Source organism: Glycine soja, chromosome 14 (genome assembly GCF_004193775.1).
Source record: "Glycine soja cultivar W05 chromosome 14, ASM419377v2, whole genome shotgun sequence".
NCBI lineage: Eukaryota > Viridiplantae > Streptophyta > Magnoliopsida > Fabales > Fabaceae > Glycine > Glycine soja.
Window position 1 is genome coordinate 331,539 of NC_041015.1, and position 24,418 is coordinate 355,956.

The 24,418-nt window shown below is 34.6% G+C and overlaps 4 protein-coding genes and 1 long non-coding RNA gene across 6 annotated transcripts; 4 read left to right on the forward strand and 1 right to left on the reverse strand.

The window, feature by feature from the left end:
- The first annotated feature begins 1,985 nt into the window (after positions 1 to 1,985).
- On the forward strand, positions 1,986 to 5,266 carry LOC114385492 (N-alpha-acetyltransferase 50-like). Its single transcript, XM_028345600.1, has 4 exons — positions 1,986 to 2,129; positions 2,260 to 2,414; positions 4,488 to 4,613; positions 4,870 to 5,266. Exons 2-4 carry the CDS (start codon positions 2,261 to 2,263, stop codon positions 5,082 to 5,084), a joined length of 495 nt encoding a protein of 164 aa, XP_028201401.1. The 5' UTR covers positions 1,986 to 2,129; position 2,260; the 3' UTR covers positions 5,085 to 5,266.
- Positions 5,267 to 5,376: 110 nt separating this feature from the next.
- On the reverse strand, positions 5,377 to 6,117 carry LOC114385493. Its single transcript, XR_003660882.1, has 2 exons — positions 6,013 to 6,117; positions 5,377 to 5,918 (listed from the first exon to the last, which is right to left on the reverse strand). It is a non-coding gene; the product is annotated as an uncharacterized LOC114385493 (long non-coding RNA).
- A 1,314-nt stretch (positions 6,118 to 7,431) lies between these two features.
- LOC114384735 (chlorophyll a-b binding protein 8, chloroplastic-like) lies at positions 7,432 to 9,077 on the forward strand. Its single transcript, XM_028344491.1, has 3 exons — positions 7,432 to 7,742; positions 7,840 to 7,901; positions 8,225 to 9,077. The coding sequence occupies exons 1-3, from the start codon at positions 7,590 to 7,592 to the stop codon at positions 8,838 to 8,840; spliced, it is 831 nt and encodes a 276-aa protein (XP_028200292.1). The 5' UTR covers positions 7,432 to 7,589; the 3' UTR covers positions 8,841 to 9,077.
- Positions 9,078 to 9,977: 900 nt separating this feature from the next.
- LOC114385053 (transmembrane 9 superfamily member 12-like) lies at positions 9,978 to 13,599 on the forward strand. Its single transcript, XM_028344992.1, has 2 exons — positions 9,978 to 10,820; positions 11,184 to 13,599. Exon 2 carries the CDS (start codon positions 11,240 to 11,242, stop codon positions 13,223 to 13,225), a length of 1,986 nt encoding a protein of 661 aa, XP_028200793.1. The 5' UTR covers positions 9,978 to 10,820; positions 11,184 to 11,239; the 3' UTR covers positions 13,226 to 13,599.
- Positions 13,600 to 16,700: 3,101 nt separating this feature from the next.
- Positions 16,701 to 24,361, forward strand: LOC114383332. 2 transcript variants are annotated; one of them, XM_028342982.1, is made up of 21 exons: positions 16,701 to 16,906; positions 17,045 to 17,805; positions 17,901 to 17,966; positions 18,159 to 18,302; positions 18,388 to 18,509; positions 18,695 to 18,859; positions 19,075 to 19,180; positions 19,530 to 19,635; positions 19,725 to 19,835; positions 20,268 to 20,431; positions 20,563 to 20,680; positions 21,185 to 21,409; positions 21,526 to 21,734; positions 22,082 to 22,249; positions 22,361 to 22,466; positions 22,550 to 22,687; positions 22,859 to 23,017; positions 23,170 to 23,376; positions 23,506 to 23,700; positions 23,788 to 23,859; positions 23,953 to 24,361. In XM_028342982.1, the coding sequence occupies exons 1-21, from the start codon at positions 16,859 to 16,861 to the stop codon at positions 24,109 to 24,111; spliced, it is 3,549 nt and encodes a 1,182-aa protein (XP_028198783.1). In that variant the 5' UTR covers positions 16,701 to 16,858; the 3' UTR covers positions 24,112 to 24,361. The 2 variants fall into 2 exon arrangements, with proteins under 2 accessions (XP_028198783.1, XP_028198784.1); XM_028342983.1 differs by having other exon boundaries at positions 18,162 to 18,302.
- The last annotated feature ends 57 nt before the right edge of the window (positions 24,362 to 24,418 follow it).

Consider the following 24,418-nt stretch of genomic DNA (forward strand, 5'->3'; position numbering starts at 1 on the left):
ATTTAATTTACTGATAAAAAATATATATATATATTATTTTAATTTAATTTTTGCCACTTGGTATTTATCTGGGACAAAAGGGAGAGGAAACTGGTGGCACCAGTACAAATTCTAGCAGCGCCATCCAATGGCAAATGGTTACGCCCACAGATAACATGGAAATCCAATCAACGTCTTCTCCATTTATGCAGAATACACGAGTTCACTGTTCAATACTACTTCCTAATACTAAAATTAAATACACTACATTTTATTTACCACCAAAGGACGCGGATATTAGTTTTGGGTCCAATATAGTAGAAGATGCCTGCGGTCAGACCAATAAATAGTAAAATCCAAATATGATTATTTTATTTTAGATGTTTGTGTGCAGTTACACGATTATAAAAGTGTCTCATGGTAATGGTAAGGAGAGATCGTAATGGGATAGCTGATACCTTAGCTGGCCTAACTTTCTCCATTTTGGAAAATGTTTAGAATCTAATAACTTTTCATGTTTTGAATCTTTCTCCTCTGATTGAATAAATTTGCCTCGTTTTTCTTAAAAAAATGCTATTATCATTAATGAAATGAGATTATCCTCTTGCAGTAAAAAAGATAACAATAATTTTATTATGAGTTACCTTAAATACTGAAACATTTATTATTCACGCTGATCACACTAGCTCGTATCTTTAAAAATTTTCTATCAAAATCATGTATGCAAATCCTTTTTTTCCTTATCAAACCTGAATAATTTTTTTTAATCAATCAAACATATTTTAATCATTTCTAACAATTATCATTTTCAGAATTTCTAATTTTTTAACAATAAAATTCATAATTTTCAAGAACCATGGTTTTTTTGGCATAAAAAGAAACTAGCAAATGTCCTCTAAAAGTGTAGTGTCATTCTCTCAATAGATTTAAGTCTCTTTTGTTTGTTTCTTTAGAAATTGAATCCACACAAATATGAAAAGGGAACAAAATATAAATATCAAATTAATATTGTTTGAGAAGAAAAATAAAAGATATTTTATTTTTCTTGTACTAAAAAAAAACCCCTAAACTGAAATGAAATAAGATAAACATTATTTCATGTTTTTAATTTAAAAATAATCAATAATTTAATTTTAAAAATATTTTTTATTTTCACTATTCTTATCGCTCAAACTAAGTGATGGTTGCAAACTTGACTTAGCCAAATATTTGGGTTGGATTTTCTTGATTGTTTAGGTCAAACTTAACCTAATTTGTTCATGCATAAAATACATCATCAATTTTTAGTTTTAAAAAATGTAAACTTCATTTGTTGGCTCGTTGATTAATATAAAATAATAATTATATATTTAAATTAAAGAATATTATTACTAGTGATAACAACTATGAACATTATTTAAGTATGTATTGTGTAATATTAAACAAATTTTTGAGGATTAGATGAAAGTTCATGTCACACATAATGTTACAAATCGATTCAATAATTTAACAATAATGTTGGAATTATCTTGTGTTTGGTTGAATTTTCAAGTGTTGAGATGTAATAGAATAGGTACCTAAAATTGTATAATATGCATGATTGTTTATTTTTATATTTTTTTAAATTACATTAAAATTTAAAATAAATTTAAACTTTCATGCCATTAATCCAATTTAAATTAATTTTTTTGATGTCTTAATTTGAATTGGGTTAAAGAAAGGTATACAAATTTAATATCTAAAATTTAGTTTGGATTGAGTCATGAATTTAGTGAAACTTGACCCAGTTAATAAACACTCCCGCAGATAAGAGGAGAAAAAACTTTTGACTTGTTTTTTTATTCCTAATAATACATGTTTTTCACTTAATTTCACTTTTATTTTTCTTTATTTCACTTCTGTAATGTACTTATTTATCAAGGGTAGGTAAATGTAAGGACTTTGACTTCAGAAGCTTTTTATAATATATATATATATATTCTTTTGCTAATAAAAGATTTTTAATGTTAAAACAGTACTCTAAAAAAGGTCGGAAAAGGAAAAATGAAATTGTAAAATGTCAAAAGAACCCCGGGTCTAGGTTTTTCGCTCTCGTCCACCGCCACGCACTCTTCACTCGCAGATTCAAACGTTTCCGAGGTGAGGCTGAGGCATCTCTCTCTGCTTTCTAGGTATGTGTAGTTCGTCAATTTGAATTTACTTTGGGGATTTTGAGATTGGGCGAAGATTCATTTCCATATCCATTACTCTCCCATGCCATGCCACCTTCTCTGCTTTTGCTAACATTTTTGTTTTTTGTAGAATGGGAGCTGGGCGTGGAGTCTCCATCTCACTTGATGGGGTGAGGGACAAGAACCTTATGCAGCTCAAAAAGCTCAATCTCGCTCTTTTCCCCGTTCGTTACAATGACAAATACTATGTCGATGCACTCGCTTCCGGTGAATTTACCAAACTAGGTTCTACTCTATGTTTCTTTCTCACTTCCTTTTTTTCACATTAATTTCATTCACAATCTTTATTCTTCCTAGTTGTTACATATTTCTTTCTCCTTGCTTAACGAGCTACTCTACTGGGTTTATGCCTGATGTCAGGGTTTTGCTGGGGAGTCAAATCACTTGGGATCCATTTGAAATAAATAAATAAAACAATGAACGAACTAATTTTTGTTCCAATACTAGTTACTTATTTGCCTCCAAAAAGCTTCCCATGATTGGGGAATGATCACATGAACAAAAAGTTGGTTGCCAAAAGATATATTTGGTAGATTTTTCCTTTTATTCGATGCTGAAGCAGAAGCATATGTGTGACAATGTCTATGTCTTGGCTTCTATTTTCCCTTAGAGGTTTTCTTAAGCTTACTGCACTTCAGTTCCTGCACAAGTTGCCTTTAGCAGTTTAGCTTCCTTCACATATTAAAGCTCAAGATTCTAATTCCACTGAAGGATATTAGGTCTTATAATCCATTATTAATATTTTTTTTATCTGATGTTTTGAATTTGGGTGTTGCAATTAGTCATTGCTTACATTACTAATCTTTGGACAATGATTTTTTTTTAATCTTAAAAAATAATATATCTATTGGCTAAAAACTAATCTACGGATTCACTCCAGTCATTCATAGCAAAACCCTTTAAATTTTGGTTCTTACTTTTTTTTTTATTTGTTTAATTCAATTTGCACTTGGTTTATTTTTTTAATTGACCCGAATTTCTTGTTCAATTCAGAATTCATATTTCCTACCTTTTGCAATATCCTTCGTGCATTTTGTTTTATCAAACATACCCTTTGATAAAACAAAATGCATATAAAGGATATGAAAGCCTTTCTAACTTTTTGGATTCAAACATACCCACTCCCTTCCCTTAAAAATGGGGAAATAAAACTCCTTTTCAGAGTTTTGACAAACATGTGAACATATAGCATAGTCCTATTGGTTTTTCTTTTTGATAGATGTACTCAGTGTTGTTGTTGAGGGCGAGCCATGATGCAACTGTAAAGCCGTGCCTTAGTGACGGGTTAGTCATGGGAAACGGCCTCTTTGCATATGCAAGGGTAAGGTTGCATACAAATACAATAACCCTCCCCCATACTTTCGCATTGCGAGGAGCCTTTGGCACCAGGGTACATTAGTTTTTTTTATACTCTGTTGTCAAAATTGCGAGTAAGATCAGAGGATCGCCTTCTGATTCCCTTGCATGCTCTCACTCTATAAAGCCTAATCACATTTTCTAATATATCTCTGGTCTCTCTGCTTTCTGTGTTCTGCCTCCCATTAACAATAATCTGTGTTCTACTTCCAGCACTAACACCCCTGTTTATGCCTTCAAAGATTTTGCCTTCAGGGGGTTCAAGCTTTGTGCCTCACTGCCTTCAAGCTTCTATTTTTCTGCCTGTGCTTTATGTTTAAGATTGCTATTGAGGATCACATATGTTATGTCACTTTTTATGATTTGTACGTAACCTTATGATTGTGAATTTTCAATTTTAGTTTATCTAAATATTGTGATTTAGGTGTTATTTTTGCTATCTATGTTATTTTTTGTGTACGCACGTGTAAGTATAATTTTGCATTTTTAGTAGGATCTTATGATTCATGTTACATTCCTAGGTTATATAACCTTCTACTCCCTTCCCGGTCTTAGCTAGGATCTTGATTTTGACAACATTGGATATGCTGATGGTTTCGAGAGCTCTTGAATTGATTTCCCCCCTTCTTTTTCTGCTTTATTTAAGGAGAATATGCACTCCCTCTTTGATTTTGATAAATTTATCCATGCCTAGAAAAATGTACAGAGTTATCTTTATTGGAATACAGCACAAGATGCCTTCAATACTTAATCACGTGCTTTTTGAAAGCATTTGGACTTAGAGTTAGCATGCAAGCATATAACATTTCTTTAGTTGAACCAGCTTGTTTGATATCTCTGTGCTTTCAGTTTGCTTGATATATGGATGATACAGAAAGAAGGGATGGGTATACAAGGGACCTATAGAATGTGTCTGACACCGTTGAGTACTTTGCCTTTCAGCTTACTATAGTGATATTTGTGTTGGAGCAATTGCATGCCGGCTGGAGAAGAAGGAAGGTGGGGGGCAAGTTCGGGTTTACATCATGACGTTAGGTGTTTTGGCACCTTACCGTGGACTTGGTATTGGTAAGAAAGAAACTGAATATCTTTCCCTGGTGATTGAAAGTTTAATTGATCATTTTTTTAATGACCTTGGTGTGGATACCTGTCTCAGTACCACAAATGCATATTAATGGTTTGTCATAAGGTGCAAGCTTCATATTGGGAACATGTTAATTTAAATCTGGCAACAATCACTGTTTCAAAATTTATCACTTCCTTTTAAGCTTGTTATTTTATAAACTATGCAAGTGTTGTGATGTGAATCTTGTGGTTTATGCAGGAACAAAGTTATTGAATCATGTTCTTGATCTTTGCTCCAAGCAAAACATTTCTGAGGTTTACTTGCATGTGCAGACAAACAATGAAGATGCCATAAACTTCTACAAGAAATTTGGGTTTGAAATTACAGAAACAATCCAGAACTATTATACAAACATTACACCGCCAGACTGCTATGTTCTCACGAGGTATACGGCAAGCACAACGAAGAAATAACATTTCAGCCAGTTATTTTGAGGGGAAGTGATCAGAGATTGTTGCATTGTTTTATGGTTTTTGCCATGGATGTATTACACTAAAGTTTTTTATGTCCAATGCTAGACTTTACCATAAAGTTAGCTAAAAAAAAAAGCAGCACTTGGAGATCTCTTGCTAAGGTACTATTATGCTATTTTACCCGTTTGCTCGCATCTTCCCCAGTCTTATCATTTCCATCAAAGTAGTATTAAACTACGAAATCGGTACAAGAATCTCTAGAAACGATTATCTAAAATGGAGGCGCATAGAGTAAATAAAAAAAACCACATCAAGATATTGTAAACCCAATTTACTTTAAGTTGCATCCTGTATTTCAAAACTAAAGCTAGCTTGTGCGTTCTGAATAAGACTTGCATGATTTTTGGGGCCAGCAAATGGCTAGTTAACAAAATATTAATTATAATATAGGATACGAGAGGGCCCTTTCTAGGCTTTGCATTGTACCGACTGCTGAGGCATGTGCCCTCTTCGCACAATTTGGGTTGCATAAAAGACGAAGGCTAAGCTTCTTACGCATAGTGGGAAAGGATTTCTTAGCCGTTAGATTTTCTTCTTTCTTTTTTTGTTTGTCTTTTATTCCATCCCTCTTCTCGCTGGTAACCAGAGGTTGTTCTCTACGCCACACCTCATGGCGTTGCCACTGCAAGCAATAACTTCCCTTCCCGTTCGCTTTGAACATCAGTTATGCGAAGGATCAGATCATCAGATTTGAAGAATCGCATCCTAGGAGACCTGTGAAGGACTTTGTGGTCGCCGCCGCACTCTAAGCGCGAAGGGAACCTCGCCACCGGCCTGCCGCGAAAAGAGAAAAAAGAAAAGGATAAACTTTCAACAAAGGGAAACAGAAGAAAAATAAATCTTTTTTTAACCATCCATTAAATCTAACCATCAGAAGGAGTTTAACTAGCCTTCGTCTAAATATGAAACTTTGTGAGCAACTTATCCCCCAAGTTATAAATATTAGCAAACCAAACATTACATGAGGTTTAACTTTCGACTTAACTGAATCTTTTGTCTTCTTTTTCGTATACCAAGCATACTTTTCTCTCTCTTTTTTTTTTAGTATTTATCACTTTACTTATTTTGTTTCATCCTCTATTTGAGGTTAAAATAATAATAATATTAAGAAATTATATTTATCGGGGTGTTTGCGATACATCTTTGTTTGATTTTTAAATGAAAACTTATTCAAATTAAACATAAAATTTTTGGGATTCTTAAAAAAATCAATCCAATATTTTTTTATCATGTGAATGTAACTAATAATAAATTTGAATCATATCAATCCAATATTTTTTTATTCTTAAAATTTATTTTCACAAGACTTTCAAAATTATTTTAATTTGATAATTAACAAAATAAATTGTTCCAATGTAGAGTGTAATAATTGAGTCATGATCAACCCTTAAAAATGACATTTACATAATTATAGTAAATGAAGCAAAAAAAAGTCACAGGTGATTATAATTACATTACAAACCTATTCTTAAAAAAATGCATTATAAACCATTCATAGTTAATTATTCATAGAGTGTCTCTTTTTTCTACCATTATTTTTAGTCACAAAAATACATAACTAAAAAAATACTCAACACATGAAATTACATATTTTATTATCAAAATTGAGCCATGACTTAGGTTACGATAGTGAAATTTTATTTGGAGGTATCAAAAAATAACTAAAGTATAATGCGTGATTTACAATAGGTATAAAAAATAAACCTAATTGCAATAAAATATGCGATTTCTTTGTTTTATTGATTTTTAGTTTTTTTTAATCGGTTTGCTAGTTTAAAATGATTTGATTCAATTTTAAACATCTCTACCACGACAAACATAGATAACAATTCATAATTTCATATAAATAAGAGTGAAGAGAAGAGAAATGTAAGATAAAATGAATGATGAGGTGCAAAGAGATAGAAAAAGAAAAAAAGAGTATCGTATAACTTATTATATAATTTATTACATGAACACAATATCTTAAAATAATTTTCAATGGAAATAATTATTTTGACATTTTAACGTTACACAGGGATCCAAGGTCTTTTATTTATTTTCTGAATTGTTGGCTACGCACAAATAATTTGATGGAAGAAAGACTTATGTTTAAAAAATTCCACGTGGATATAGAGTTGAGAGTAAAGAAAATTACACAAGGGAAGATATTATCCACAGGAGGCGGGGTGAGATTGCATGATGATAACGTAATGGAAGTGGGAAGGAAAGAATATCCCAACCCTTATCGGATTCATGATATTACGTGTATAAAGCTGGTTGGAGAACTAGATCATAATCTCATCCTCACTCTTCAATATCCACCAGGAGTTGGATACTGGTCGTGCTAGCTAGCGGGCCAAAGTAGTGCCTAAGTCTTCCTCATATCTTCCACCCTTTGGCTTATTAGTGGGAGCAATACATATCATTCATTCAGAGGCAACAAAGGAGTTGTAAATTAAGAGCATGGCTGCACAAGCTCTTGTATCATCATCATCTCTTACCTTCTCAGCCGAGGCTACAAGACAAAGTCTTGGACCAAGATCACTCCAATCTCCATTTGGCTTCTCCAGAAAAGCCTCCTTTCTTGTTAAGGCAGCTGCTACTCCCCCTGTCAAGGTCTGTAATTCCTCTCTCACTTGATGTGTTTTTATGTTTTCATCTACACTTTCACTTTTTTTTTTTAAAAAAAAACTTTCTTTCTTTTGGTGTTCAGCAAGGATCAGACAGACCTTTGTGGTTTGCATCAAAGCAAAGTCTTTCCTACTTGGATGGCAGGTAAATTTCATCCTAGTTCATCAATAGCTTAACATAACGATATGATCATGTCTGGATATATAAACTTCTCATGAGCACTTGAAGAATAAAAAGGTAAAATGAAGTTTATTTCATGAGTTAAAACATAATTAAGTTAATTTATAGTAGCTCTTTCGCTTAATTTCTCCAATAAACTTATGAAAGAAACTTAATTCATTTTATTCCGTTCCTGGGAACCTTGTTCGAATAACACTAGTGTATCTATGCAATTTAGAAGAGAAGTAAATAATTAGTTACTATGCTGGTGCTGAAATTGACTTTATCTGGCATCATGTGCATTGCAGCCTTCCGGGTGACTATGGATTTGACCCTCTGGGACTTTCGGACCCTGAAGGAACAGGAGGGTTCATTGAGCCGAAATGGCTAGCATATGGTGAGATAATCAATGGTCGTTATGCAATGTTGGGTGCAGTTGGTGCAATAGCACCTGAAATTCTAGGCAAGGCTGGTCTGATCCCTCAGGAGACAGCACTCCCATGGTTCAGAACCGGTGTGTTCCCACCTGCAGGAACCTACAACTACTGGGCAGACTCCTACACACTGTTCGTGTTTGAGATGGCACTGATGGGATTTGCAGAGCACAGAAGATTCCAAGACTGGGCCAAACCAGGCTCTATGGGCAAACAATACTTCCTAGGACTAGAGAAGGGTCTTGGAGGTTCTGGTGAGCCAGCTTACCCAGGAGGACCTTTCTTCAACCCACTTGGCTTTGGTAAGGATGAGAAGTCCTTGAAGGATTTGAAGCTCAAGGAAGTGAAGAATGGAAGGTTGGCTATGTTGGCAATCTTGGGTTACTTTGTTCAAGCTCTTGTCACAGGTGTTGGCCCATACCAAAACCTCCTAGATCATTTGGCTGACCCCGTGCACAACAACATCTTGACCAGTCTCAAGTTCCACTAAATGTATTATATCATATTCTTTACCCTCTTGGTCTTGGTTCTTGTTCGCTTCGCAGTTACCAAAGCTCAACCACCTTTCTATATCCTCTCTTTGCTCTTTGGGACTCTACCATCATCTGGACATTTTGTTCCTTGGTGTGCCGCTGTAAGAATTGACATGTAAAACAACTAGAAACATTCGACATCTTTATCTTTTTGCTCGTTAGATTAACCGTACCCAAGTTTTTATTTATTTGAATTGCACAAGTCTGAATAATGTTACAATTTTATAAACTGTATATGTTGTGAGAGAATTTAAAAAAAAAAAATCATCTTTAAATAATTAATCCAGTTAAGATTGGATCTTGAGAGAATGTAGTTAAACTGGAATGAATCCTATACACAAATGTGCAGCTTTTAAGGCAATAGCTTAACTCCCAACATTTGTTTGACGGCAACCTGAAATTTAAACAGCAATCAAGTCACAATATTTTAATTTTGCTCCACAATTAGGCATTTGAAAATCGTTTTCATTCTTTACTATTTTGAGTCTGAATTAAATAAATTTATTTTAGTAGACAAAACTCATTGACCACGAGGAAGAAAAAAAAGGCTAAACGCTCTTCTAGTGTTGTTTTTTTATTCCATGCATAAAATTTAAACATGTAACTTAATTTGTTTAAGAGAAATTAAGTTTTTTTGTCACTCGAACCAAATCACGATACAAAAATATATTATTTTCTTCTATAACTTCGAAAATATTCTTAATCTCATTTTGATGCGTATTTTGCGTGGTCAGAGTTTTTCGGGAGAGATTATATGCATAAGAAGACAAAAACTGCTGGAAGAACAAGGACCAACCAATTGGTTTAATTTCAAAAAGAATTAAATGAAAGTTGATATTTGGTATAATTTTACTAAGGTTTAATGTATTTTTTTTTTACTATACCAATCAGTTAAAAATTATCTTAAGGGATGTTTATTTCACGTCATGTTCTTCTCAGGTAAATCAATGTTTGTTAAAAGGTTATCACAATTTATAACATGTATATTATATGTTCGAATTTTCTATTCCAAACGTGGACTAATATTATAAGACAATTATATTAACTATTTATTATTAGTGAATTTTATTTTATATGATCAAATTAAGTGAGTCCGTTAGACAATCAAATCAAATGATATGGACTTAAACAAGCAGATTTCAGTGTTGTGTTGGTCCATTAGGGGATAATGAGAACCCTAGTAGGTTAATACACTATAAAAAGACTATGGTCCCCAAGCCGTCAGATATAGTTTCTCTTCTTCCCATAGGTCCTATTAACCAATAAAGAGGTTCTGGCTGAGGAAGAATCATGAAGTCACTGGTTACCTATGGATTCAGATTTCGCTTGCATTTGTTGATCAATGATCCAAGTATTCCTAAAACTCTTCCTGATCATAATGTAATGTGTTCTTGGTGGTTATTGATATTTTATAAGGATCCCCTAAAATTCCAACATTGTGTTCTTAGGGAATGTTATATCTTCATTTCAAGCAAATTCTATTCCCAAGACCAAGAGGAGGATGGATATATAATATTCTCAAGGGAATAAAAGTTATTTTCTACAATAACTATCTATTTTCATTACATTCTAATATTGTTGTTTTACTTTTACATTCTAATATTGTTCTACAATTACTAAATGCCAAGCAAACATGTCTTTGAGAATAATATGATTATGTGAGGTTCAGGAAGCAAAAGCCCGGATTTGCCTAAGAGCCAAAAAATGAAATGCAGGCCGGGAGATTCACTAGAGGGCCCAACAAATAACTAAAAACAGAGTATTGAGGCGAAGGTGGGCTTGAGTGGGCCATACCGTACAGAAAACAAGTATCATTTTCATTTTGGCGAACGAGTGCGAATCTTTTTCTCTTACGTTGTTATTTTATTTCCTTACTATCTCCATCTGCATCTGCTACGTTGTGTTGAGCTTTGAGATCTGTCTCGCCAAAATTCATGGTAACCTCTCCCTTTCTTTTCTTTCCTTTCCTCTCTAACCAGTTCTCTTCCTTTTCCCTTTGCAATATTTTGCTCCTTCATCGATTAATTTTGCATTCCTCGTGTTTTTGCTTCTCGTTTTGTTACTTGTTAGCTTTCTCACTGGACTTGTTTGCTGCTTTACTTTACTCTTGTGATCTGATTCTCGGTTTTAAAGCGGACCTGCATTGCCTTTTTTTTTTCCTCTTCTGCTTCAAAACTATTGGATCTGATTTCAATATGTTGATATGATTATTATTATTTATAATTATGTGCTTGCATTTTGCTGTTTTTTTTCTTTGAAAATCTCTGGCCTCTCATGTTGAAATGTTTATTCCATTGTAGATTTCGTGTTGAATGCATCATCAGAGTTAGGTTTATTTTTTGACATTTGGTGTAAAATGGGGGTGCCAACTTGGAGAAAACCAGTGATCTACTGGGTTTGCCTTTTCGTCATTATCAATGCGTTTGTACAAATTAGCAATGCATTTTATCTTCCGGGAAGCTACATGCATACTTACTCAAATGGAGATCCGATATATGCCAAGGTTAATTCATTAACTTCTATTGAGACCGAGCTTCCCTACAGCTACTACAGTCTCCCTTACTGCAAGCCCCTTGGTAAAATAAAGAAAAGCGCTGAGAATCTTGGAGAGCTCCTCAGGGGAGATCAGATTCATAACTCTCCCTACCTTTTCCACATGAATGTTAATCAGTCAATCTACCTCTGTACTACGACCGCCTTGAATGAGAATGAGGTAAAGCTACTGAAACAAAGAACTCGTGATCTGTATCAAGTAAATATGATCCTTGACAATTTGCCTGTTATGAGGTTTGCCAATCAAAATGGGATTAAGATCCAGTGGACGGGGTTCCCTGTTGGCTACACACCACCTGATGGTAGTGCAGATTACATCATTAACCATCTCAAATTCACGGTCTTGGTTCATGAATATGAAGGAAATGGTGTTGAAATCATTGGGACTGGGGAGGAAGGTATGGGTGTTATTTCTGAAGCTGACAAGAAGAAGGTATCCGGATATGAAATTGTTGGCTTTCAGGTTACCCCTTGCAGTGTTAAGCGCGACCCTGAAGTCATGACAAAACTCCACATGTATGACAATATCTACTCGACAAACTGTCCATCTGAGCTAGACAAGTACCAACCGATTAAAGAGCAAGAGAGGATATCATTTACATATGAAGTTGAGTTCGTGAAAAGTGATATAAGATGGCCATCGCGTTGGGATGCTTACTTAAAGATGGAGGGCTCCCGGGTGCATTGGTTCTCCATCCTAAATTCATTGATGGTGATCTTTTTCCTAGCCGGTATTGTCTTTGTCATTTTCTTGAGAACTGTAAGAAGGGACTTGACTCGGTATGAGGAGTTGGACAAAGAGGCACAAGCTCAGATGAATGAGGAGCTTTCTGGATGGAAGCTTGTTGTGGGTGATGTATTTAGAGAGCCTGATGGTTCGAAGCTTCTCTGTGTGATGGTTGGGGATGGGGTTCAGATTCTTGGAATGGCTGCTGTGACTATTGTTTTTGCAGCCCTGGGTTTCATGTCACCAGCTTCCAGGGGTATGCTGCTTACCGGGATGATAATTTTATATCTTTTCCTAGGAATTGCTGCTGGATATGTTAGTGTACGTCTATGGAGGACCATTAAGGGAACCTCGGAAGGGTGGAGATCCATTTCCTGGTTATCTGCATGCTTTTTTCCTGGAATTGCTTTTATTATTCTAACAGGACTGAATTTTCTTCTCTGGGGCAGCAAAAGTACTGGTGCTATTCCCATTTCCCTGTATTTTGAGTTGCTCTTCCTCTGGTTCTGCATATCAGTTCCACTTACCCTCATCGGAGGATTTATGGGGACAAAAGCTCAGCAAATTGAATATCCTGTGCGAACTAACCAGATTCCTAGGGAGATTCCTGCACGTAAATATCCGTCATGGCTTCTTGTTCTTGGTGCAGGAACTCTTCCATTTGGAACCCTTTTCATTGAGCTTTTCTTTATCCTTTCCAGTATCTGGCTTGGGAGGTTCTATTATGTATTTGGTTTCTTGTTGGTTGTTCTTCTATTGCTGGTTATTGTTTGTGCTGAAGTGTCAGTGGTCCTCACATATATGCATCTTTGTGTGGAAGATTGGCAGTGGTGGTGGAAGTCATTCTTTGCTTCAGGCTCTGTTGCTCTTTATGTCTTCCTGTACTCCATTAACTACTTGGTTTTCGACCTGCAGAGTTTGAGTGGACCTGTCTCAGCTATACTTTATCTCGGCTATTCCCTGCTCATGGCAATTGCAATCATGTTGTCAACTGGAACCGTTGGCTTCCTTATGTCATTTTACTTTGTGCACTACTTGTTCTCATCAGTAAAGATAGATTGAAGTTTGCTTTGCTATCTCTCACCAGCTAAAGCAAAAGGCATGCTGGAAGAGGAATTTTTCTTAAATAGTGTAACTTTTGCTTAATTCTTTTTGTAGCTTGATTTGCAGCATGTTGAGTGGTGAAATAGATGCCTTGCTGATTGCAGTAAATAGTTGCCACTCAATTTTATGTTGCTATGCGAACTACAGTTTGTTCCCCTTTCTACCTGTCTCTCCCGTAAGTTTACTCATTCAACTAGTGTTTGGTATCATTCTGTTTCATGTGATTTAGTTTGGTCAAGTTGCTTGAGGAAGTTGTAATTGCACAAACTGTCTTATTCCTTATTCATTCAAATATCAAGAAAAATTAAATGGATACTTCTAGGTTTCGTCAAGGTATCCATCCACTGTGCTTGGTAATATATATTATTATTAGTACTACTAGGGGAAACACAGGCGTTGTCACACCTGTGTGTCCGTATTTCTATTACTTTATCGCATTTTTTTATTTAAATTGATTTTGTCATACAATATAAAAAAATATAAATTATAATATTTGTACAGCGGTACCTCTATTATGAGAAGGTACAACATTTTTTTAACTAGTGGAGAAGGTTTAGCTATATAAATGCAATCAATCTCTGATTTCAACATTCTTTCTTAGAAAAAAGAAAACTCATTGTTATTTTCTCGCCGTGCTATTTTCACTCACATTGTGTGTGTTGTGACTAGAATTAAGTGACATCCTTATTTTTTATTTTTTATTTTCATTTTCTCTCTTTAAAATCATTGTTTCTTTATTGGTACCACTTACTCACATTTATCTTATTCCTTTCCATTTTCTCTCTTCCCTTGTTAAAAACTTATCACTCAAATTATTTTTTCTATCTGTCTAAGTAGAAAAATGAACTCATAATCTAGATGAAAAGAATAAAAAATTCCTTAAAATATAAGATAAGAAGATGTTGTTTTCTGTTATAACTAACCTTTGACATCAAAATTTTAAGTAATATTTGTAAAGTGCCGATAGAGATGGGTGTGCGGCATAGTAAATCTTAGTTTTACATTTAAAAGTAATTATTAAAATTAAATTTAATTAAAACAATTTAAATTTTTACATATGTTTTTAACTAAAATTACTTCTTCTGAATTTAATTTATTATTTTTACCAAAGTTCAACACTTATGCTTTTAAAAAAATTATATCATTTAGCAATTTAATAAGTTAAAATTATAATTTCTTTTACTGAAGAATTTAGTAAGTTATATTGATATGAAATGATATAAATACAAATTTATTGCTTTATATATCATTTGAAACACAAAATTAGATATCCTAAAAATTAACGTGTATACAATCTAAAAAGTAAAATAACAATTTAGATAAAGTAAAAATAACTGATATGTATCAAAGAAGAAAAAAGATACAACTATTATTGTTCTCGTATATCAACAAAAGCTATTTGATAATACACCATTAAGAATTGAAAGGAAAAGTAGAATGCATTATTTCTTCTCTTTCTCTCCCATTTATTAACCTTGAAAAGGAGGAGAAAGAAATAGGTGAATGAAATGGTTTTGTCACACTTATGTGTCTGTATTTTTTTTTTCATTATTGCATTTTTTGCTAATAAAGAAAATGATAAATTTTAAAATTTAATTTAAAACGTCTCAGTTGTATTAAAAAAGTCCTTGTCATCATTTGAAAATTATTTTAAACATAAATCAATTGAGTCAATAAATTAATCAGTGAAGCCTCCTCCGAAATAGCATCCAAAATAAAACTAAAATGAGCATGGCAATAGAAAGTAAAAACATGAAAAAGCATGAAAAGGAAAAGACAAATGCAAATAAACCAAAGTGAAAAGGCATACTCATTTATGCGTACATGACCTATTTTAAAAAGCACTGTTTATTTCAGAGAATGGAAGAGAAAAATGAAATTCTGCCTGAAAAAGAGATACAGGGATCATTGTAAATGGGAAAGAGATAATTGTGAATGTGAAAGAGTCAATTTGAAGTTATGTTATGCACGTTCATGAAGTAGAAATCATTTTTGAATAAATAAATCGGCGATAACTGCCGTGAGCGAGTTTCAATAGAAAGGAGGGGGAAAAAAATTCTAAAACATAGGATAAAATAATGCAGTGGGTGTGTGAACATAGTAGCTGAAGGGTGGATGATTTGTGCAACGATAACAGTTGAGGGAGATAGTACGCAAGTATAGGATAAGGTGAGTCTTGTTGTAATGTTTGTGTCTTTATCTTAAGTCTGAGAGAGATATGTGCATGTTTCTTTTCACGTCTGATTAACAATGGACGTCAAGATAAACGCGCATGATGAAACCAAACACATGCTAAATTTGTTTTCAGTAGATAGTTATTGTGGAGAGGACAATTGGCTCATTTTGTCTGTCAATCTCATCACAAAAGGAATCTATCCTCTCCTGCTGCTGATACTAGTATCACCTTTGTTAGAATGTGTTCCATAATAGGTGCCCATTTACGAGGGCAAGACCTTCCTTGGGCTTCAACTCAAAGAATCCCTTTGCATTAAGGGACTCTCCAGAGGGTCCAACAGCAACAGCAGCCACTCATCAAAGTGGCTGCCAGAATCCAGTTAAGGGGGTCATTTTGTGGAATAATGCCAGAGATCAAAACTTGTAGAGTATTTCATACATAATTCGTAAGCGTTGTTGGTTTCTAAATATAACGTTTTGATTTGATAAATTATTTAAATTGGTTGTTAACAAAATTTTATAAATATAAAAATATGTATTTAAACGTTTTAGCTTGAACTCATATTTTTGAATGATTTAAGACACATTATTCTTAAACCATTTAAAGATAAGAATAACTTCTTTAATTTTATCAATATGATGTATTAAATATAACCGTATAAATTAAGAGATATATAGAACGCAAGTTATTGTCTCGTAGTAGTATTGTAGTAATACTACTATATAAAAAAATACTTTTATATTTTTATAATCTTTGACCGACTTAAGTATTTGTATAACACGCATATTTCATTATTTTAATTTTAATAAGCAAGACATAATAAACCTTCCCCCCCACCCCAACGTGTTGTGATAAATTCCTGAAAGTATACATTTTTTATTTGTATGGGTAGAACAATGTATTATTGATAGAAAAGAAAAGAAAAAAAAGACATGGAATAGTACTACTAATGACAGGTTTCATGTTCCCGTAAATAAAAAATAAAAAAGAAAAAAGAAACATGATTGTTTTCTTTGTTATTATTACATGTAGTTATCAATAATGAAAACTTAAAATCAGTAAACATAAATGTATAGAAATCTGTGAAAGGTAAGGAATCATACACGGGATGCGGAAATTATAATTAATATGAATTTCTAAAATCATATCTGATATGTGGAAAATCACATTCCAGATGTATATTGTATTATATTTGTGTGTGATATAAAAAGAGGAAGAAAGAATTGTTTGTGACGCATGCAAGAGAAGGTTTGAAAAATCAAAACTAGCCGTTGGCAAGGGTACTTCATCATGTATTAGTTGTACACTGTGAGTCAGTGCTGTAGGCTCCTCTGCTTTCCTTTCCTTTGCTTTTGCTTCTCTCTCTCTCTCTCTCTCTCTCTCTCTCTCTCTCTCTCTCTCTGACTCTCTCGAAGATGTTCACCGAAGGACTCGACGAGAGCGCAATCCAATGGATCAAGCAGGTTTCCTTTCTTCTTTCTTCTTTTTGTCTAATCTAATGCTAACTGTTTGTTTCTTTTTCCATCTTTCTTTCTTTCTTTTGTTTGATTCTTTATTAGGGATTCCATTCCTTCAGTGACCAATTTCTATGTACAATACAGGGATCAAAAGCACCACCTGATGTTGATGTCCAAGAGCCTCCTCTTCCTCAGGTACGCTCTCCTCTGGCCGAGAAAATCAGCTGCAGCAGCAATCGATTCCCACGATCTCCTCTCTTGAGCAGTGCCAACACTCTTAATTCTCCCGTTCTCCCTCCGTTGAAGTTCCATTCGGCTTTATTACAACCGCGCAACCTCGCCTTTGCCGATCACGATGACAGTTACGAAAGCACGGAGGATGCCAATTTCTCCGATGACGAAATCTCTGCTCCCAACAACCTTGATTTCTCGGACTCGCCAATACCACACAATTATGACGAGGAACAATTGTTTGGATGCAAAGGCCGCAGAGGAATTCTCAAGACTGGTTTGGCCAATCAAAACCTAACCATTCAGGTTCCCAACACTGTCAGAAGGTTCACAGATGGAGAAATGGGTTTCAATAAATGTCTTCAAAGGAACCTCACTCCAGCTGCCGCTGCTCCTGTTCAGCTTCAAAAGCAAGTTCACCTTCGCAATGTGAATTGCCCTGATGATGACACCGTTGGATTGGGTACTCCAAGTGCCCCTCCCATCATTGATTCTGATTTTCCACTGGAGAGGGATTCAGAATGCTCCCTAAGGAACGAACCAACTGACCCTCCTGGATCTTGGCCTTCAAGGGAATCTCTGGATTATGATGGCACAAAAAGTGAGACTTCCATTGAACAAAAACCCAAGCCCGAGACGGTTGCTAAACCCACTGTCGCTGAGCTTGCTCAAAGGTGCTGTATTTTTTAGTTTGTCTGTTTGCAATTCTCCTTCCAATTCCTAACCAGCTCTAGTGTCCTTCCTTTTAATATTAAATTCAACTCTGCAGACTGGACAAGACTTTTACAGAAGACAGAGAAAGACAGACCCCTCATTTACAATATTACAACACTAGGTGCTGTCTATCTTCAACTTTTTCTTTCTATTTAGCAATTATCAAATTAGCTGTCAACCTTAACGAAATATTTAGTATAGTTTGAATCAACATTAATACTGTGCTAATTATAGCAAAATTTAATTAATATAGTTCTCTTGAAATTCACATTTATATGCTCACTTCCTTTTATGGCATGTTATGTTATTTCAGCAGTTGCAATAGTCAATACGCCTGGCAAACCCTTATCACTTATGATGCCTGCATACGTTTATGCCTACAAGCATGGGCAAAAGGCTGCACTGAGGCCCCAGAGTTTTTAAAAGATGAGTGCCTAGCTCTCCGAAGTGCTTTTGGGTGGGTTCCATTTTGTTTTACCAACACATTTCTTTTGGCTTCATTTATTGTTCTCCTCATTTCTCTTATTTCTCTATTTCCACAGATTGCATGAGTTCTTGTTGCAACCTCGAGGTGTCAAGCCAACTGAAGGCAGAAATACCAGGAATTTGGAACAAACAGTTCCCCTGAAGATTAAGAAAGTTGTAGGGAAAATAAGAGTGGAAGGTAATCTTACAATCTCAATAGATTTTTATCCTTTAAATGTAATATGATTATAATTGTACATGGATGTATGGAATGACATTTTCTTATGGACATATTTTAGAACTTCCTAATGTAACTATGCTTATAACGTTGGATCTCCTTCAAACAACTTTGTATAATCTGACATTCCTATATGAAAATTGTAGTGAAGAAACTTCGCATTATACCAAGACAAAAACTTAACATCACAAAGTCACAGCGAGGATCAATCTACATGCAAACTGGGGTGGAGTACGTCCGGCATGTTTCATCTCTCGTGAAAAATGGCATTAATTCTATGAAGGCGGCCTCCTTCTCATTGGCATCTGAAGGTTTCAGCAACTCTTTCATTTTATAGTTTAGAAAACTTTTTGATCTTGATAATGAGACTTGTATTAGACTGAAACAGTTACATATTATCAGGATTTAGTAGTCATACTTTATCCCTCCACCTAATGAAATAGGCTTTTTGAATATAGATTTTTTTCCTTTCATAAACACCAATCGTTTTAATGAATGAATTAAGGTATCTGTTTTATTCTTGTAGAGCCACTACATTGTTCGATCCAACTTAAGAGTACGATGGAAGAAAATGAATCAGAGCCATGTTCTGCAATTCTTTTGCGCCCTGGAAGTGGAGATTACCATGATTTGTAAGTTTCATTTTTTTACTTTTATGTTTTAATTGGGGAAAGTGTTTCTAATTGACCAGCTGTTAGGCTCTTAGAAAATAGCGAAACATGATAGTCAGTGAAGGTTTTCCAAATGCATTTTAGCAGGATATTTATAGTAGTAGACAATTGATAAAAAACCAATCTTAACAGTTGATATCATACACTGCTTTGTGTTCTAAGTTTCTTCCAGTACACAGCCTAGTGCATAAGATGGTGATTTACATTGTACATGCTTTAAGACAACTACAATCACATGTTGTCTTGATTTCTTCAATTGTTGAAATACGCATAATAATCATAAAGATTTTGAACTCTCACCTACTTTCAGTTTCCCATTGAGCCAAGGGGACGCTTTAATTGTAGAAGTCCAAGATTCAAAAAAGGTAGTCCATGGTGAAACCAGGATTCCAATTTCATCCCTCGGTGATAATCCTGTATGAGCTCTACCCTTTCATCGTCCATGGATATTATTCTCTCTCTTGCACCTTCCACATTCACATAATGAATTATCTTGAATGTGCAGAGTGACAGAATTCGGTGGTGGCCAGTATATCATGATGAACGTGAATGTGTTGGCAAGATCCAGCTCTCTATTGGCAGTACAATGACAAGCGATGAGAACAATCACATAAAGGTTCTGTCTCTAGCAAAATATAGTTCAATAAATCTTGTTTTATCAAATAGAAATATTCAAGTTAGTTGATGTAAGATCATCTTCCTAGTTGACATCTCAGGATTAATCCAAAGAAGTAACAGTGTAGGATACATCTTAGATGGAATATATCGAAAATTGTTCTCAAGAACTAGATTCTTTCTGAGATTAACCATGGAGAGGATCATACTTATCACTGTGTTTAATCATTTGTTGGTATTAAAAAGAAAACTATTCTAATTTGATCGGACGAAGGATCTTTAATTTATTTATTGAAAAGGCTCATCATGATTTAATATTGTTTTATCTTAGTTCAAAACTTTTGGCCATTAAACACCAATATCATCATTTCTGGCTATGCTGTTCTGAGCATAGATTCACGTTTTCATTTGCCCGGTTTGTACATTTCTGCAGAGTGCGGCTGTTGTGGAAACTCAAGCTTATGATTTATTATTGGAGGGTGCCATGCGTGCACAACATTTCCACTCCCGAAACTTGCGGTTAAATGGGCCTTGGAAATGGTTGTTAGATGCATTTGCGGACTACTATGGAGTTTCTAATTCATATGCCAAGCTGAGGTATTTGAATGTCATTTGGGTGCCCCCAAAAATATGGAAAAAAGAAACAGTTTTCTGATATTCTTTATGTTACATGATTTTTTTTTAATTTCTTCATTTTTCTTCATTTACCTGTGGTGGTTTTCTTGTAGATATCTATTACATGTGATGAATGTGGCAACTCCAACCAAGGACTGCCTAGAGCTTGGGAGAGAGTTGCTAGAACCCCTCATAAAGGCCAGAAGTGAGAGGAGTCTGACCAGGCAGGAGGTAAGTCATATATTGCTCTCTTTCCATTGCAGTAACTTACCATATCTTGTACTTTGGATTGCTTAATCTTATGTTGTTCCAGCTTCTCATTATTTTAATATGCTATGTCAATGACATTAGTTTAGAGTTCAGACCACCTTAATACTTGTCATACATATCTAGAGTAAAAGTTCTCCGAGTATGAGCAATTGCTTGTATTTCTGTTGTCTAAGTACCTTGAGAAATCTGTTATTTCTTCATATCTAATGCTGTCTCTATCTAACCAAACTTTGTAATTCATGCTTATGGAAATGGATGTTGGTGTAACAGTTTTTTCTGTTTGCTTGTTCTCACAGAGAAGTATACTTTCAGACTGTGAAACTCAAATTGAAAGTCTTTTTTGAGAATTACAAATCTGTTATTCCTTCATATCTAATGCTGTCTCTATCTAACCAAACTTTGTAATTCATGATTTTGGAAATGGATGGTGGTGTAACAGTTTTCTCTGTTTGTTTGTCCTGACAGAGAAGTATACTTTCAGACTGTGAAACTCAAATTGAAAGTCTTCTAGCGACAGTTTTCGAGAATTACAAATCGCTAGATGAAAACTCACCAACAGGTTTAACAGATCATTTTGGTCCAGCATTTGATGCTGCTGCACCAGCTTTGGATCCTGCTGTTCGAGTCTTCACAAGTCTTCATGATATTCTATCTCTAGATGCTCAAACTATTCTAAGAAACTATCTTCAGGTAATTCCAAATTTGCACGGTTACTGATAACTAATGCTCTTGTTCAACATAGTGTCAACCATGGATGTTTGAAGTGTATTTATTTGGAGTCTAAATGATAAGGCTACTGTCAACAGACTGCAGCAAGAAAAAGGTGTAGAAAACACATGATGGAGACTGATGAATTTGTGTCAAGCACCTCTGAAGGTTACCTAATGGATACCATTACCATCTCAACAGCATACCTGAAGATGAAGAATCTTTGTGTTTCAATAAGAAATGAAATTCAAGCAGACATAAAGATCCACAACCAGCATACGATCCATGGTCAGCATATATTTCCAAGGTAGTTGGCTATAACAGCTCTCTTTAGCAAGTTGACAATACAGTTAACAGTGCATACAATTTGCAATTCAATTCTCACACATAATTATAATGAGGGGATTATATTTATCTTTTTTACATCCCCTACATGGGAGATGCAATTGGTCTTTATTTAATTTAAACATTCTGCAACTTTCAATTGGCTTAACAGAATGTTATTTTCTCTTGTTTGAGTCAGAGTTTTTCATTATCAACATCTGTGCCCATACATCCAATGATATCATTACTCAAATTCTCTTGTTATTTTTCTCTGTACATTTTAATTCTGGTTCATCATAGATTTTCTGAGTTCTATTTTCCAATTTTCAGTTCAATTGACCTGACAAACATCACAGCAGCAGTTTACAGCACAGAGCTGTGTAAGAGACTGAGAGCTTTCCTTTCTGCATTGCCACCATCGAGTCCACAGGCACATGTAAATGAGCTTCTAGTTGCAGCGGCAGATTTTGAACGGGATTTGGAATCATGGAATATAAGGTTTGTGAAAGAAACTTCTCCCATGCTAATGCAAAATGCAATATAAAAAAGACATAAGATTCCTCAACAATAAAATATCATTTCTGACTCTCAATACTCTTCATGTTCCAGTCTTGTGCAGGGAGGCGTAGACTCCAGAAATTTGTTCCACAATTATATCATGGTGTGGATACAGGATATGCAACTTAGTTTGCTTGATTTATGTAAAGCAGAAAAGGTAGTAGTTATTTTATTTAAGCTGCTTTATATACAACAAAGCACTTCAGTCTATAAATGACTTGACCTCCCTAATAATGACAGGTGCCATGGGCTGGAGTAACCACAAACCACTCCACCTCCCCATTTGCTGAGGAAATGTACGAGAAAATCAAAGACAACCTTACCCAGTATGAAGTTGTAATCAACAGATGGCCTCAATACTCACTTTATTTGGAAAATGTAAGTTCTAAACTAGAGATATTTCTGTTAAACCATCAGCATTCAAGATATCTTTTTCTGTAGTGTCTCTCTCCTCTCATATATATAAACAGTTCCATCTCCACTGTATAAAACATATGGTAAATACCTTGATTTGACTTTGCATTTTTCTTACCCTTTCCTTTCTGTAAGGCTGTTGCAAACATTGAAAGGGCAATTGTGAAATCCCTCGAAAAACAATACAGCGACATACTAACTCCTTTGAAAGATAGCATACAAAAGAGACTTCACTTGCAAGTTCAAAAGATAGCAAGAAGACAATCAGCTACTGTTCATTTGGTTCCTAATCAAGTAAGTTCTTTGTATGCTTTTGCATTAGGTCCAGATTCTAAAATCCAGCTTAATTTAAGTACTCAAAATTTTAAGCTCACTCAAAATTTTGAGGCATAATAGAAAACATGCAGGATTTTGGTTTCTTACTAACATTTTTGTTTTATCCACAGTTGGGAATATTCTTGAATACCCTCAAGAGGATTCTTGATGTCCTTCATTGTAGAGTGGAAGACATCCTAAATTCATGGGCATCCTGCCTACCTGTCATTGGAGATAAGAAGACACTGTTTGGGGAGCAAATGAATGGAATCACTGTTCTCTTGAGAACCAAATACAAAACTTATTTGCAAGCAATAATAGGGAATCTTGTCAACAGTGTAAGATCATTCAAACTCCAGTTTTCTACGTTCTATGTTATCGTAAAATGGATAACAATAGTGACCATAAAGTTTTTGGTTTAGAAGCCTCAAATATTTATTTACATTTGATACAATTGAATTGTTCAGACAAAAGCTAATCGGAACACAAGGCTGAAAAAGATCCTTGAGGAAACAACAGAAACAGATGGAGAAGCAGAAGTGCGTGAAAGAATGCAGTTGCTGAATTCACAACTTACTGACTTCATCTCCAATCTGCATGAGGTCTTTACCAGCCAGATTTTTATAGCAATATGTCGTGGATTATGGGATAGGATGGGACAGGTAACCAACTATTCTAAAAACTCCTATATTATTGGTTCGTATATTTTTTTTCTCTGATCTCATTTATTTTCATTGATTTTGTGATAGATTATTTTGAAATTTCTCGAAGGGAGGAAAGAAAACAGGATATGGTACAACGGCTCTTCATATGCTCTGGGGGTAAGTCAATATTACTAGATTACGTATGCAGCCTTTTTCTGATGATGTTGATCGTAATATTGTACCGTTGACGTTGATTGTTTCACTTTGTAGATATTGGATGATACCTTTGCTTCCCAAATGCAACGATTACGAGGAAATGCGTTGCAAGAGAAGGATATTGAGCCTCCTCGCTCAGTGATTGAAGCTCGATCTATTCTTTGTAAAGACACGGCAAATGCAACCGATACATCTAATTACTTCTATATATGATTTAGCTTTATATATATATATATATATATATATATATATGCCAAATTTCCTTGCTGTGCTTGAAATGTCCATTCCACTGTACATGATCGTCAAGTCAAATATAAACGTGGTAACGTTTTTCTTTTGGGGGGAGGGGGATTCATTTTATTCTTTTGCATGTAAATGTAATAATGTGACTCTTGTTCAGACTTCAGAGGTTGAATAACGTGATAGAGGGGCTCTATTATTCTTCTTGTTTATTTCCTATCAATCTAAAGAGTGTTTTTTGCACAATGTTATAAAATAATTTTATTAAATTTTTTAAGGT

Excerpts from the sequence above, each read along its gene's own strand:
- LOC114385053 (XM_028344992.1), top strand. The coding sequence starts at position 11,240 with ATGGGGGTGCCAACTTGGAGAAAACCAGTGATCTACTGGGTTTGCCTT.
- LOC114383332 (XM_028342982.1), top strand. The coding sequence starts at position 16,859 with ATGTTCACCGAAGGACTCGACGAGAGCGCAATCCAATGGATCAAGCAG. Across the intron at positions 16,907-17,044 it reads CAATCCAATGGATCAAGCAG|GGATCAAAAGCACCACCTGA; the intron begins GTTTCCTTTCTT and ends TGTACAATACAG. Across the intron at positions 21,410-21,525 it reads TTCTAAGAAACTATCTTCAG|ACTGCAGCAAGAAAAAGGTG; the intron begins GTAATTCCAAAT and ends TACTGTCAACAG.
- LOC114385492 (XM_028345600.1), top strand. The coding sequence starts at position 2,261 with ATGGGAGCTGGGCGTGGAGTCTCCATCTCACTTGATGGGGTGAGGGAC. Across the intron at positions 2,415-4,487 it reads CGGTGAATTTACCAAACTAG|CTTACTATAGTGATATTTGT; the intron begins GTTCTACTCTAT and ends TTTGCCTTTCAG. Across the intron at positions 4,614-4,869 it reads TTACCGTGGACTTGGTATTG|GAACAAAGTTATTGAATCAT; the intron begins GTAAGAAAGAAA and ends TGGTTTATGCAG.
- LOC114384735 (XM_028344491.1), top strand. The coding sequence starts at position 7,590 with ATGGCTGCACAAGCTCTTGTATCATCATCATCTCTTACCTTCTCAGCC. Across the intron at positions 7,743-7,839 it reads CTGCTACTCCCCCTGTCAAG|CAAGGATCAGACAGACCTTT; the intron begins GTCTGTAATTCC and ends TTTGGTGTTCAG. Across the intron at positions 7,902-8,224 it reads CTTTCCTACTTGGATGGCAG|CCTTCCGGGTGACTATGGAT; the intron begins GTAAATTTCATC and ends TGTGCATTGCAG.